Source organism: Dryobates pubescens, chromosome 2 (assembly GCF_014839835.1).
Source record: "Dryobates pubescens isolate bDryPub1 chromosome 2, bDryPub1.pri, whole genome shotgun sequence".
In the NCBI taxonomy this organism is placed as follows: Eukaryota; Metazoa; Chordata; class Aves; order Piciformes; family Picidae; genus Dryobates; species Dryobates pubescens.
In genome coordinates, this window is record NC_071613.1 from 1964716 (window position 1) to 1977669 (window position 12954).

Sequence of the window (12954 nt, forward strand, 5' to 3'; positions counted from 1 at the left end):
AACTTGCAAAAGTGTAGTTAATTACTGCTTATGAGACAGGGGAATTTCAGCCACTAGGATGGCTGCTTCTCCCATATCTTAAGAGATGGCTGCTGTTGGAATTACCTAGGAAATACAGGCTAAGGAAAGATAGGTTTATGCTGGGAAAATTAATGAAGGTGAAGTCTAAGCATTGTAAACATGGAAAGAAACCTCTCCAGCGTCACTGTGAAACCTTGTACAGCATAGCATGCTCCACAAGGAACCAGGGCAGAAAAGAAACAGAGGAAAGAGGAAAGTTCAACTAGTAATGGAAAACTTAACCCCACCACCACATTTGTTATAGTAAGCTTGTGTATCTTTATATTGTGATTCCACTCAGAAACATGACTGAAAAGCTTTTGTCTCATAGTTATCTATTCCAGGAATGCTCATTTTGGCCTAGTTTACTTACAGTCCCTTGAGGTTGATGGCAAGATACGCATCATCTACCCTTTGCTTTCAATCAGCATCCTTCATGAGGAATAGAAAATTAGAATGGAATGGAATAGAATAAGAATAGAATAAGAATAAGAGTTAGAATAGAATAGAATAGAATAGAATAGAATAGAGTAGAATAGAATAGACCAGACCAGGTTGGAAAAGACCTTCAAGATCATCACATCTAACCTATCACCCAACATCATCTAATCAACTAAACCATGGCACCAACTGCCTCATCCAGTCTCCTCTTAAACACCTCCAGTGATGGTGACTCCACCACCTCCCTGGGCAGCACATTCCATTGGCCAATCTCTCTTTCTGGGAAGAATTTCTTCCTAACATCCAGCCTAAACCTCCCCTGGAGCATCTTGAGACTGTGTCCTCTTGGTCTGTTGGTGGTTGCTTAGGAGAAGAGACCAACTCCCTCCTGGCTACAACCTTCGCTCAGATAGTTGTAGAGAACAATAAGGTCTCCCCTGAGCCTCCTCTTCTCCAGGCTGAGCAACCCCAGCTCCCGGTAGTAAATCGATAGTAAAAAGAAGGTGTTTGTTTACTTCTGACTTAAGTGTGCTAATGACTGTTTACATGCTGTAATTTCTGAGTGTGCCACCATTTCACTTACAGTTCTGGTTTCTTCAGCTGTTGAGCAAGGACTTTCCTATTAGCACTGTATGAGTACTTTCCCAGCCCACTAAAGAGTGAAAAATACAATTAAAGCAGTTAACACTTAAAAGACTGAATGGTGAAATCTGCTATCTGCCAGCAATACCCTGTCTTCTCAGTTTGGGGTTTATGAAACTTTTGGTACTAAACAACTTAGTTTCATTCATGTTATCAGAATGCAAAGTTACTTCACATCTTTCGGATGGAAGACTGGATGTGGGATCTTTGTCTTTCCTCTGTTCTAGCATTTTCTGACTGTTAGGAACCTCAGGCTAAACTCAGTTTGGTTTCTCTGTGATTATTTCTGTATTCCAGGTTTGGGATATCTGTTGGCTTGTTTTCACCCTATTTAGTCCAAACCAGTATGGAAATTTGATTATTTTAATTGGGAGATTTGGCATAACAATATTTTCTATCTGGTCTAAGTGGAAAGTTTCTTGGGAAACTTGCATAGAAACAATGCAGCAATTAATTTGAGATTTTCACTGTAGCCATTTGCTTGTTAAGAGTAGCTCTTTAGGAGATGTTAACTAGCAACATTCACTGGTCTTTGGAAGGTCTTCTTTGGATTTGTCATAGTACACAAGTATGCACAAGTGTAACTGAGTCTAACTTTACACCTTAAATGAAAGGTACGAGGTATGTTACAAGCAGTGGTTCTACTGTAAATATGCAAACACTTCAGCACAGGCTTTCCTTTCAGATCCAGATATTTCTCTCCAACACATTCAGTGTCAGGCTGCCATGCATTAGCAGTGGGGGTCTTTATTTATTTTAAGCTTTGATACATATGCAAAATTACATTGACAGATTGTTTGAGTTAGTTGTTACTTCTGTGTAATTTTAAAGGAAAATCTGTGTAATTTTAAAGGAGAATCCTCAGTAGCAGATACTCAGTGTTGCTGTATTCACATTTGTCTGATGATAAACTTTGTTTTATATCATCAGTCATCAGAATTTCTTCATGTAGAATAGAATAGAATAGAGTAGAATAGAGTAGAGTAGAGTAGAGTAGAGTAGAGTAGAGTAGAGTAGAGTAGAGTAGAGTAGAATAGAATAGAATAGCCTTAACCAGGTTGGAAGAGACCTTTGCTATAATTCAAGTGTGCAGTGTTCTCAGAGAGCCGTAGCATGCAATCATTGTTTCATTGCATCATTTACTATGAGGAGGGGTAAATTAATATAAAATGAGGCATTTTCACTTTAAGGCAATCTGAAAATATCTTTTTATGTAGAGAAAACTTTTGTTCAGAAATAGCTTTACACCCGTTTAGATAGAGGTGTCCTTAGACTTTGAAATTTGTTGTAAGAGCTGACATGCCATTTCTGTTTGATAAACTAGACTTTAAAAACTAAACAGTTAATGTCTGCCCAATGTTTCCACTTTTCCTGAGACTGAGTCATAGCTGGTTAATAAGAGTTTTCTTTTCTTCACTTCTTCTCTGCCTACATTAAAAGTACCCTCTCTGTCACATAGCCTGTGCAGAGTTTTCCCATAGGGACATGTAATGGAGTTCATCAAAGTGAAAAAAGTGAGTCACACAGTCATTTATTTACTCATGTAAGACAATAATGGTGTTGATGGTTACCCAGACAGTTTCATTTTGTTAGATTGTGGAAAAGCTGTGAGTTAAAAGGTCTTTGCAGACTTGGTTACAAGTGAAAAGAAAGAGATCAGGTCCTAGCTACATGGGGATTATTGTCTCATTTAAGAGCTTGTTGCCTTTTACCAACAATGAGCAGAAATGTTGCTCTGAATTTCCTATAATATTTAACTATATGAATTGTGAAAAGGAAGTTCTGTTTTCATGGGATAGAGAGCCAAAGCATATGTAGTGTTGATTTGTTATTGTTAAAATACCAGGGTATATTCTAAAAACATATTTGAAGTTTCATGGGCACATGTTGCTTAATATTAAAAAAAAGAAGGAAAAGATGAGTGCTTTCCCATATCTCACTATGTTCTGCACACTCCCTGCATGGTGATTTCAAGATTCTGTCTGTACTACCTAGCTCAATTTCACCTGTAAGCTTTTATGTGTGTCTGTTGGACTGACGGCTACATTTCGAGTTCGGGATTCCCTGCCTGCTCTATTTTCCTTTCAAGCCATGTGGGGCTGGAATTTGAAGAGTTAGTGTCATTGGGCTGATTAGGAGTAGAAGACCTTTTGCAGGAGTACACTAACAGTAATTCAGAATCACTCAATGGTAGGCTTGCTCTGATGGGTTTATCAGAGAAGAGGGGATTGCTGACAGTGGTGTCATCAGGTAGGAGTGTTATGGTTACTCTTTGCCTTAGCTAATGCTAAGAGGAGCTACATTAGGAGACCAGTGAAATAGAGAAGAGCTCTGCATTCCCATTAACTTTGAGGCCAGTGTTTATCTGTGCAGTAGATATCCACCATAATGAGCTGTCCTGTTTCTGTTCTTCAGTTGTCCATCTGGGGATCTACAATGCACATTGGCTCCCTTCTATTCAGCATGCCTGGATTCACCTCCCATGGCAGTGTGCACTGGAAACACTGTGGTTTGGGTTTCCAAATAAAAGAAGAACCTTTTGATAAGACAGTTTGTTTCCCAAGAGAGCCACATCACTGTGTTTTCAACCCTGTTCCATAAAGGGTATCTTACACCTACTATCTTTGATTATGTGGTATGTCGAACAACTGATAATTAGCTCTGAAGCAGTTAAAATATTGAAGTATTTGGTGGCAGTTTAGGACACAGGCAGGGCAATCCTGTGCAAAAATTTGATGGTGGAACTAAAATGTACCACCCTTGTCAGCTTGGAAAGATCAATTTCTTTCTTAAATTAATCTGAAATCAAATCTAACCCTGTCCTAATGGTAATACTTCTGTTAACTTCCTTGTTTGGTTCATTTTTCTGTGAGTGAAAATAGTATGCCTGACACCAGAAAGCACCATAGCTTTGAACTTTTTAGTTCTTTTGTAAGTTAATTCTATGTCTAAAATAGAATCTTCATTAAAACCTCTGCAGAAGATATAAACAGAATGTGATGCAGGTTTTCATCTGTCCTTGCTACTCCTTTCATTCCAGCTACTGCACGCCTTGCTGTCTTTTCCCAATTCTAGTCAACCGTGTAATGCTGCGTAGTACAAGAGGCCAAAAATTCAGCTGTAGTAATTTGAATTGACTTCTTTCTGAGGAGATGTATAACCATGGTTCCATCTCTGTCTACTGTGAGAAGCAAAGATGGTCAGTGTCAAGTCTTCATCTCAAATACGAGATTGCTCATGATCCTTTTCCCCCCACTGTCTGTAGTGACTGGATCTAGTGTCTAACCTCTAGACACTTTATATGTACCCTTTGTCAGTCCTTAACAAGTAACAAACAATTTGTGACACTGCTTCACTTCATAAACTCACAGTGAGCAGAGTTCACTGCTGTAAAAAGGCTTGTGTCAGCCTTTCTTAGTACATTACTTGTCTTCAGAGTTTAATTTAATATCTCCCAGGGTGGGCAACTGCATGGGAGGTAATCAGAAGTTTGATATTATGGCTTGAGGGAGTGCATTTTGTTTCTCTAATTGGTCTACATTCCACCTGCACAGAATCTGGCTTAAGATATCCAAAGGTTTTTGCAAGGTAAGCATCCGTGAAATTCAAGGCCAGAATTTTTCCCATGTCATATTTGTGCATTGTTTATTTATACATAGTTTACACAATCCCTTGTGACTATATCCTTAATACTTCACTTTTATCAAAATCTTTCATTTGAGAAATCATTCATTTCCATCTCTTAACAAATAATTCTCAGTAGTCTTTTTTTTATCTAATTTGAAATGTAATGAAAAGAAAAATCACATCTTTTGTTTTAATACCCTGTCCAGCTCCTTAACCATTGTCCACAGAACTCTTTCAACATTAAATAAGCAGAAAGTAATTAAAGAATTTTCACTTATTCTCAGCTAACTGCATTCAGAGGATGAGAAGAACACCTCCACTGGATGAGCTGCAGCCCCCTCCATACCAGGATGACAGTGGTTCTCCTCATCTTTCCTGTACGCCTTCTGAAGTCGGAGACAGCAAATGTGAATTTTCACAGTGTAGCAACAGCCCCAGATGTTCATACAAGTGCCCGAGCGAGGGGAGCACCGGACACGAAATAGAAAGCTTCCACAACAAAGGCTACGAAGAGGATGTCCCAAGTGATAGCACAGCTGTCCTCAGTCCGGAGGTAAATGGCAACAGCTGAGTTTCTGAAGCCTTGTGTGGTGCAGACTCTTGAGAGCTGTTTTTATCTAAATATTAATGCACAGCTACATGAACATTAATGTTGCAGCTCCCAAATAGTTTGTCAGGAAATACTACAACGGGACTTCACATTGTACTTTATAGTTATCTTTAAGGCACCTTAACTTTCAATCAGGGTCCCAGTAGGAGTGAATTGGTTTTTTTAAGCCAGTCAAAAAAACTTCATCATACTGTAAGGACTGTAGTCAGAATTCTTTTTCTTCCACACAATTTTTCAGTCAACCTGAATTAAAAAACCAAAACACTCCATGAATGCTTTTCAAGCTGAACATCCCATAATATTACAAAGAGTTTGTGTAAATGGTTGATGGTGATTTAGAGATTTCTTCCACTTAGTTTTCCTTTTTTTCTGCCATAAAGGAATTATGGCAGAAGATGTAATGATAACTATTTATCTTTTGCTATGAAGAAATCCTCCTTTCTGACACATACTTCCTTGAAATACCTTTAACAAGGGTTCCTGCACTGACATCTATGGATAAGTCTGCATTAGTGATGTCATGTGGAGAAGAGGCTTTTTTTGTCTTTCACTTCTAACAGACGTTTTGAAGTGCATATTAGGCTCAGTGCTGATGTGCCAACAGACATTTCTGTCTTACTTCACCCCGTACTGATTCGATGTTGCGTACCTGGGGTGTTGGTGCAATATCTGGAAGGCCCAGTTGCAAGGTCCTCCAGTCTCTACCTGCCTGTGTGTACCTGGAGATCAGCTAGGACTGCAGTCTGTGTGAGCTTCATTACGGCTAAAGACAAAGTGTGTACACACAGCCCCTGAACCTGAACAGATTGTAGCAAGTCTAGTCCTAGTTCTGACTGGTTTGTGCCACGCTAGTCATTGATGTAAGCACACTCAATAGCATGCAGAATACTGCCAACTTTTGTCATAGCCACACAACAACTTGAAGAAGGAAGCTTTTGGAGGCATGAATTCCCATAGCTATGTAACAAGCAGTTTAAGATAAGAACATAACATTTCTTTTAGCCCAAAAGGCTTTATTGTGGCATCTACTAATTTACATGAACAAGTGTATCTTCTAGAGTATGAAAATGCACAGGAAAAAATACTTGGGTTTCATACTTGAAATAACTTTTTACGTGATCTGTGCTTGTAAAATGACCTTTTGTTTCAGTGTTACTATCAAACTCTCGTAACAATACAGGGAATCAACGTTCTGTTCAAAATTTGAAGTGACAATAATCAATCTTAAAATGAAGTTTAAAACACAGTTGATGTCTACAGAAAGTTCAAAGGGTATATTCAAAACAGATCCATCTTACATAGTTCCAGTAATATTCTGTTGATAAAATCATGATATTTTTTGGCACATTCATAGAACTCTTGAGGACTGCAAGTGCCAAGTAGGTGCTGTGCTCTCTGCTGGTGTATTGCTTTCAATCACTGTCCAGCTCTTAAAGCAATGTAATATGTTAACTTAAAAATGTGTGCCTACTCACACTGAAATGAGGTAGTTCTATCTCATCATAAATGTATATACAATATAGCATGGGGGGCACAGAAGAAGAGATCCTAAATAACAGCCTAATTTAACATGAGCTCTATTTGATTGGCTTGTGGCTTGTGGTGGTATTGGCCAGGTAGCACCTTGATTTCTTCTCAACTGCTAGGCAGCCATCTCCTCAGGCTTTCGTTGTTTAATTACCTTGTTTATGAAGTGAACAAAAAGATCATGGTGTCTTCACTTTGCTTAGAGAAAGCCATGTGTTTCTATGCTGGATTTAATAATAGAATGCAACAAATAAATAAATAAATAAATAGCTTTTATTCTTTTTCTTCAGGATATGTCAGCTCAAGGATCATCTTCACAGCTTCCTAAACCTTTTGATCCTGAGCCAGTAGCTAAATATGGCACACTGGATGTGACTTTTGACTATGACTCACAGGAACAGAAGCTTTTGGTGACAGTGACAGCTGTCACAGACATTCCCACTTACAGCAGGCCAGGTGGAAGCTCGTGGCAAGTACACCTAGTTCTTCTCCCTATAAAGAAGCAGAGAGCAAAAACCAGCATCCAACGGGGACCATGCCCTGTCTTCACAGAGACATTCAAATTTAATCACGTTGAGTCTGAGATGATTGGGAATTATGCGGTTCGCTTCAGACTGTACAGCGTACGGCGCATGAAAAAGGAAAGGATTGTGGGAGAAAAGATCTTTTACTTAACAAAATTGAATCTTCAAGGGAAGATGTCAGTGCCAGTGATGCTGGAACCTTCTTACAGTGTCTCTGTGAGTATTAACTGAAGCAAAATAACAATGCAGCGATACACAGCGTACTGAGTCTTGTAAGAGCAGCGTATTATAGAGTCATCACATCCACTTGATTTCTTTTCCACAGTGATAACACCATATTAATACAATGATAATTTCCTTGGAGATTCTGTAAGTACATTCATTTCCCCCCTGCAAAAGCTGCCCATATTTTTCCTTATCATTCATTAGAAATATCCAGCCTAGAGATAGGGATGTAGTAGTAAGTATATGTGTGCGTGGAAATACATAGATGTGTTTAATAATCCAGTCTTTACTCTGCTATCCACAGCATTTCAATACAAAAAAATAAGAAGCTATATTAGCAAGTGCACTCCATCTGTTGCAATTAAATCTTGGTTGCAATAGATATCTTCCTTTCAGGAAAGAAAGATTGGAAAGAGGAACTCTGAGAACACAAAGCCATTTTTAATAACTTCAGATTAGAAACTTGTAAATAATTGATTCCTGGTTCAGTCTGAAGTGAGAGAGTGTAATATGTAGCTCAAACTGAACAGGATTTTTTATTTTCTGGGAAAAAAAACAACCCTCTGCCTATCTGCTGAAGAATTTTTTTGTGTCTCCCCAAATAATTTAATATATTTAATAAAGCAAAGCAACAGTAATTAAGGATAAGCTTAAGTATCACCATGAAAAACTGCCAGAGATTACTATATGGGTAGTGATCAGCATCTCCTTTTTCTCTCCTTGTGAGTACTTAGGCACGTTTTCATCCAGAAAGAGAATGTTTGTAATGTTGTAGTCAGGGCTATCTGGACTTGTATGCTCCAATGTTCATTGCTTAGGAGCTGTGTATGAGCTGAATAACAGACAAAATAGCAGAGAAAGAGAAGGTAACCAAGTAAGGGCATCCTTGTTTGGACATTGTGTGTATTGTGGTGGTGGAGGTGGGGTTTCTAACTATCAGTAAAAGAAAGAGAGAAGGAGAAAGGAAAGGAAGGAAAATACTTGTTTCAAGTGAAGCAAGGCAGTTACTGCAGTCTGCATTTTCAGAAAGAGTTTGGGCTAATTGAAATGGTGTTTCTGTTGAACACGAGGCTCAGGGGAGACCTTCTTGCTGTCCACAGCTAGCTGAAGGGAGGTTGTAGCCAGGTGGGGGTTGGTCTCTTCTCCCAGGCACCCAGAACAAGAGTACACAATCTCAAACTGCACCAGGGGAGGTTTAGGCTGGAGGTGAGGAGAAAGTTCTTCACAGAGAGAGAGTTGTTAGCTGTTGGAATGTGCTGCCCAGGGAGGTGGTGGAGTCACCATCCCTGGAGGTGTTCAGGAGGGGATTGGACGTGGCACTTGGAGCCATGGTTTATTTAGTCATGAGGAGTTGGTTGATAGGTTGGACTTGATGATCTCTCAGGTCTTTTCCAACCTTACTGATTCTATGAGTATTGGAAAAGATACTGAAAATAAAATGCCATTGTGTTTAGTAACTAAAAAGATATTAATTAGAATTAGTAAAAGCTAAGACCAAAACTTAGGCCTGATGGAGGATCAGCTGACAGCTTTTTTGTGAGCCTGTAACAAGCACAAATCAATCTATTCCAAGGATGAAGTGGTTCATCCATCTAGTGTGACCTTCCCGAGCACAGAGTTTGCTGTTTTCACAGCTAGCAAAAAAGCACTCCATGAAACAAAGCTTTGAGTGCTCTAAATGTCCTTTGTAGGCTTCTCTGTGTGTTTTCAATAAGTTCTGGTGTAAGATCTACCAAAGTCAGTAAAAGAAGCCAATGAACAGGCCAGGCATTTGATTGGTGTAACCCATGTGTGCATGGGTTATTCTGTATTGTTTTCTTGAGCTTTTGGTGGTAGGGAGAGTAAAAGTAAATTCAAGAAGGCATCAAAGGTAAGAAGAGTTTTGTTTATTTTTTGTGATGGTAGGGGATGCCAGGTCTGTGTTTTTCTCTCTTTTTTGGGGGGCTGGAAGGAACAAGAGTAAGAGGTATTGGTAAAAGCATCTTCCAGAATTTTTTGCTTTAATGGAGCTTGGTCAGATTTATCTTAGACCTACCATTTGCTGGAAAAGAACTTCCGTAATCTTGATAGCTTGGATGAGAATCTGTGGTTTTCTGGAGCTGTTCAAATCTACTTGTAGACCTTTGGAAATTTGCATCTATGTTTATAGGTCTTTTTCTGTTACTGTTGATAGCCCATATGATACATTTCCAGTGACCAGATTCATTACAGGATTTAACACAAAAGTATTTTGCAAGAGTGTTAATTTATTGTGGTTTTAGGATGCATGGCTGGAAGTGGGTCTCTTGAGTTCAAACCTTTCTTAGAGCAATCAGACAGCTATTCATGGCCACAAATGGACAAATTTTTATCTTGCAACAGCAGCTTGTTGTGTTTCCAACAGGAATTTCATCACGGCCACTTTATTACCATTTGTTCTGGTGCCAGCACAGTTCTTACCCTTCTCAGGTGTTTGCCTCTAGGTGTGTTTATACACTTTTGTCATACTCTTCTCAACTCTCTTTTTGCTACAGTACTGCAGCAACAGTCTTTTATGGCTAGCTAAGCGTAAATGCCCGGCAGGAGTTATGTATCAGGAGAAGATAACGGTTGTTTCAATGTGGAGAAATCCTTGGTGTCACAGTATCACCAAGGTTGGAAGAGACCTCAAAGATCTTCAAGTCCAACCTGTCACCACAGACCTCATGACTAGACCATGGCACCAAGTGCCACATCCAATCCCCTCTTGAACACCTCCAGGGATGGTGACTCCACCACCTCCCTGGGCAGCACATTCCAGTGGCTAACAACTCTCTCTGTGAAGAACTTTCTCCTCACCTCCAGCCTAAACTTCCCCTGGTGCAGCTTGAGACTGTGTCCTCTCGTTCTGGTGCTGGTTGCCTGGGAGAAGAGACCAACTCCCTCCTGGCTACAATCCCCCTTCAGGTAGTTGTAGAGAGCAATGAGGTCTCCCCTGAGCCTCCTCTTCTGCAGGCTAAACAATCCCAGCTCCCTCAGCCTCTCCTCACAGGGCTGTGCTCAAGGCCTCTCCCCAGCCTTGTTGCCCTTCTCTGGACATGTTCAAGTGTCTCAATGTCCTTCTTAAACTGAGGGGCCCAGAACTGGACACAGGACACAAGGTGTGGCCTAATAAGTGCTGAGTACAGGGGCAGAATGACTTCCCTGCTCATGCTGGCCAGACTATTCTTGATCTAGGCCAGGATGCCATTGGCCTTCTTGGCCACCTGGGCACACTGCTGGCTCATGTTTAGGCAGCTGTCAATCAGCACCCCCAGGTCCCTCTCTGTTTGGCAGCTCTCCAGCCACTCTGACCCAGCCTGTAGCTCTGCATGGGGTTGCTGTGGCCAAAGTGCAGCACCTGGCACTTGGATTTGTTGAATGCCATCCTGTTGGACTCTGTCCATCCGTCCAGTCAGTCGAGGTCTCTCTGCAGAGCCCTTCTGCCCTCTAACTGATCAACAGCTGCTCCTTCTATGACAGCATGACCCAACTATTGGATGAGGGAAAGGCTGTGGCTATTGTCTACCTAAAACTTTCAAAAAGCCTTTGACACTGTTCCCCACAGAATTCTCATGGACAAGCTGGCTGCCCATGGCTTGGATGAGCACACACTCTGCTGGATAAAGCACTGGCTGGATGGATAAGCCCAAAGAGTGGTGGTCAATGGAGTTTAATCCATCTGTTGGCCAGACACAAGTGGTGTTCCTCAGGGCTCAGTGTTGGGAACAACTTCTGTTTAACATCTTTAATGATGACCTTGATAAGGACATGGAGTGTGACATCAGTAAGTTTGCACACAACAGCAAGTTAGGTGGGAGTGTTGATCTGCACAAGGGTACGGAGGCTCTGCAGAGGGACTTGGATAGATTGGATCCATGGGCCAACATTACTGGGATGAGCTCCAACAAGGCCATGTGCCAGGTCCTGCACTTACAGCACAACAACCCCAAGCAATGCTACAGGCTTGGGGAAGTGTGGCTGGAAAGTTGTCTATCAGAAAGGGACCTGGGGGATTCTAATTGACAAGCAGCTGAATATGAGCCAGCAGTGTGCCCAGGTGGCCAAGAAAGCCAATCACAGAATCACCAAAGTTGGAAGAGACCTCAAAAATCATCATGTCCAAGCTGTCACAATGGCATCCTGGCTTGTATTAGAAACACTGTGGTCAGCAGGAGTGGGGAGGTGATTGTCCCCCTGTGCCCAGCTCTGGTGAGGCCACACCTTGAGCATTTTTTCCCATTCTGGGCACCTCAGTACAAGAGAGATGTGAAGCTGCTGGAGCCAGTGCAGAGGAGGGCAACAAAGCTGGTGGAGGGCCTGATGAATAAATCTTATGAAGAGTGACTGAAGGAGCTGGGGATGGTTAGTTGGAAAAGGAGGAGGCTAAGGAGACCTCATTGCATTGTAAATTCTGAATTAAATCTGCCTTGTTCAGTTGCAGAGTGTTTTGTTGCTGAGAAGTGTTCTTATCTGACAGCTTTTTTATGAAGATATTTCTTGAACATATGACAGTTGTCCTGTTTTTTTCCAATTCTGCTTATTATATGGATTTTATGTATCAAATATACCTTCTGTCACTGAATCTTCCTAATCCAGTGAAACAGCTATGCTAATCTCTTCTGCAGAAACATTTTATTTGCTTCTGTCCATGCCTGATATTAATGTATTTTATTAGCTCATCATCTGCCTCTTGGTTGTATAAGAACAGTTTGTATCCTGCCAAGTTCAGTATTTTTTCAGTTATGCCTAAAACTGTTCACCAGGGAATATGGTTAAAGTTAGACCAGAATGTTTAGTGCCCTTCAAACATAATGGCATGCTTACATGAGTGGAGCCTGCTAGACTCTGGCTGTTAAAAAGGGGACAAGTGCACATCATGGTGAGTGCATGAAACTACTATGTTACTTAAATAGGTTTCAGAGCTACACATAGCTTCAAATCTACAAATATATTCACAAAGTGTCTTTCTCACCCAAGATTTCACTCTGTTCTTCACCTTCTTACACTGTGTAGAACATCTTGCATTAGCAGCTATTATCCCCAGCCTGTTGCCATTTGTCCTTAACAGTCCTGCCTTGCTGCAGCTCTCCCACGTAACTGGGAATCCCTCCTCAGCCCCCTTGATTATCACATGCTTCTTTCCAAGTTCAGTGTAAGTTTGAGTGTGGAGGAAGTAACAGGACTAATATGGGCTAACCAGAGTGCATTTGTTGCATCACCCATCTGTCCCTTTCAGATTTTGCATCACAAGTTAATAGCAAGAATGTACAACTGTGATTTTATCAGAGTTAGAATAGA

The 12954-nt window shown here is 40.8% G+C and overlaps 1 protein-coding gene across 3 annotated transcripts in view; it reads left to right on the forward strand.

Moving 5' to 3' along the window:
* The window catches only part of SYT14 (synaptotagmin 14), a 69985-nt gene that overhangs the window by 38026 nt on the left and 19005 nt on the right, over positions 1 to 12954 (forward strand). For all 3 annotated transcript variants that reach the window (XM_009896587.2, XM_009896588.2, XM_054169210.1), the window contains exons 3-4: positions 5055 to 5323; positions 7198 to 7647. In XM_009896587.2, coding sequence (XP_009894889.2) covers positions 5055 to 5323; positions 7198 to 7647 — 719 coding nt within the window. The remainder of the gene's footprint in view (positions 1 to 5054; positions 5324 to 7197; positions 7648 to 12954) is intronic.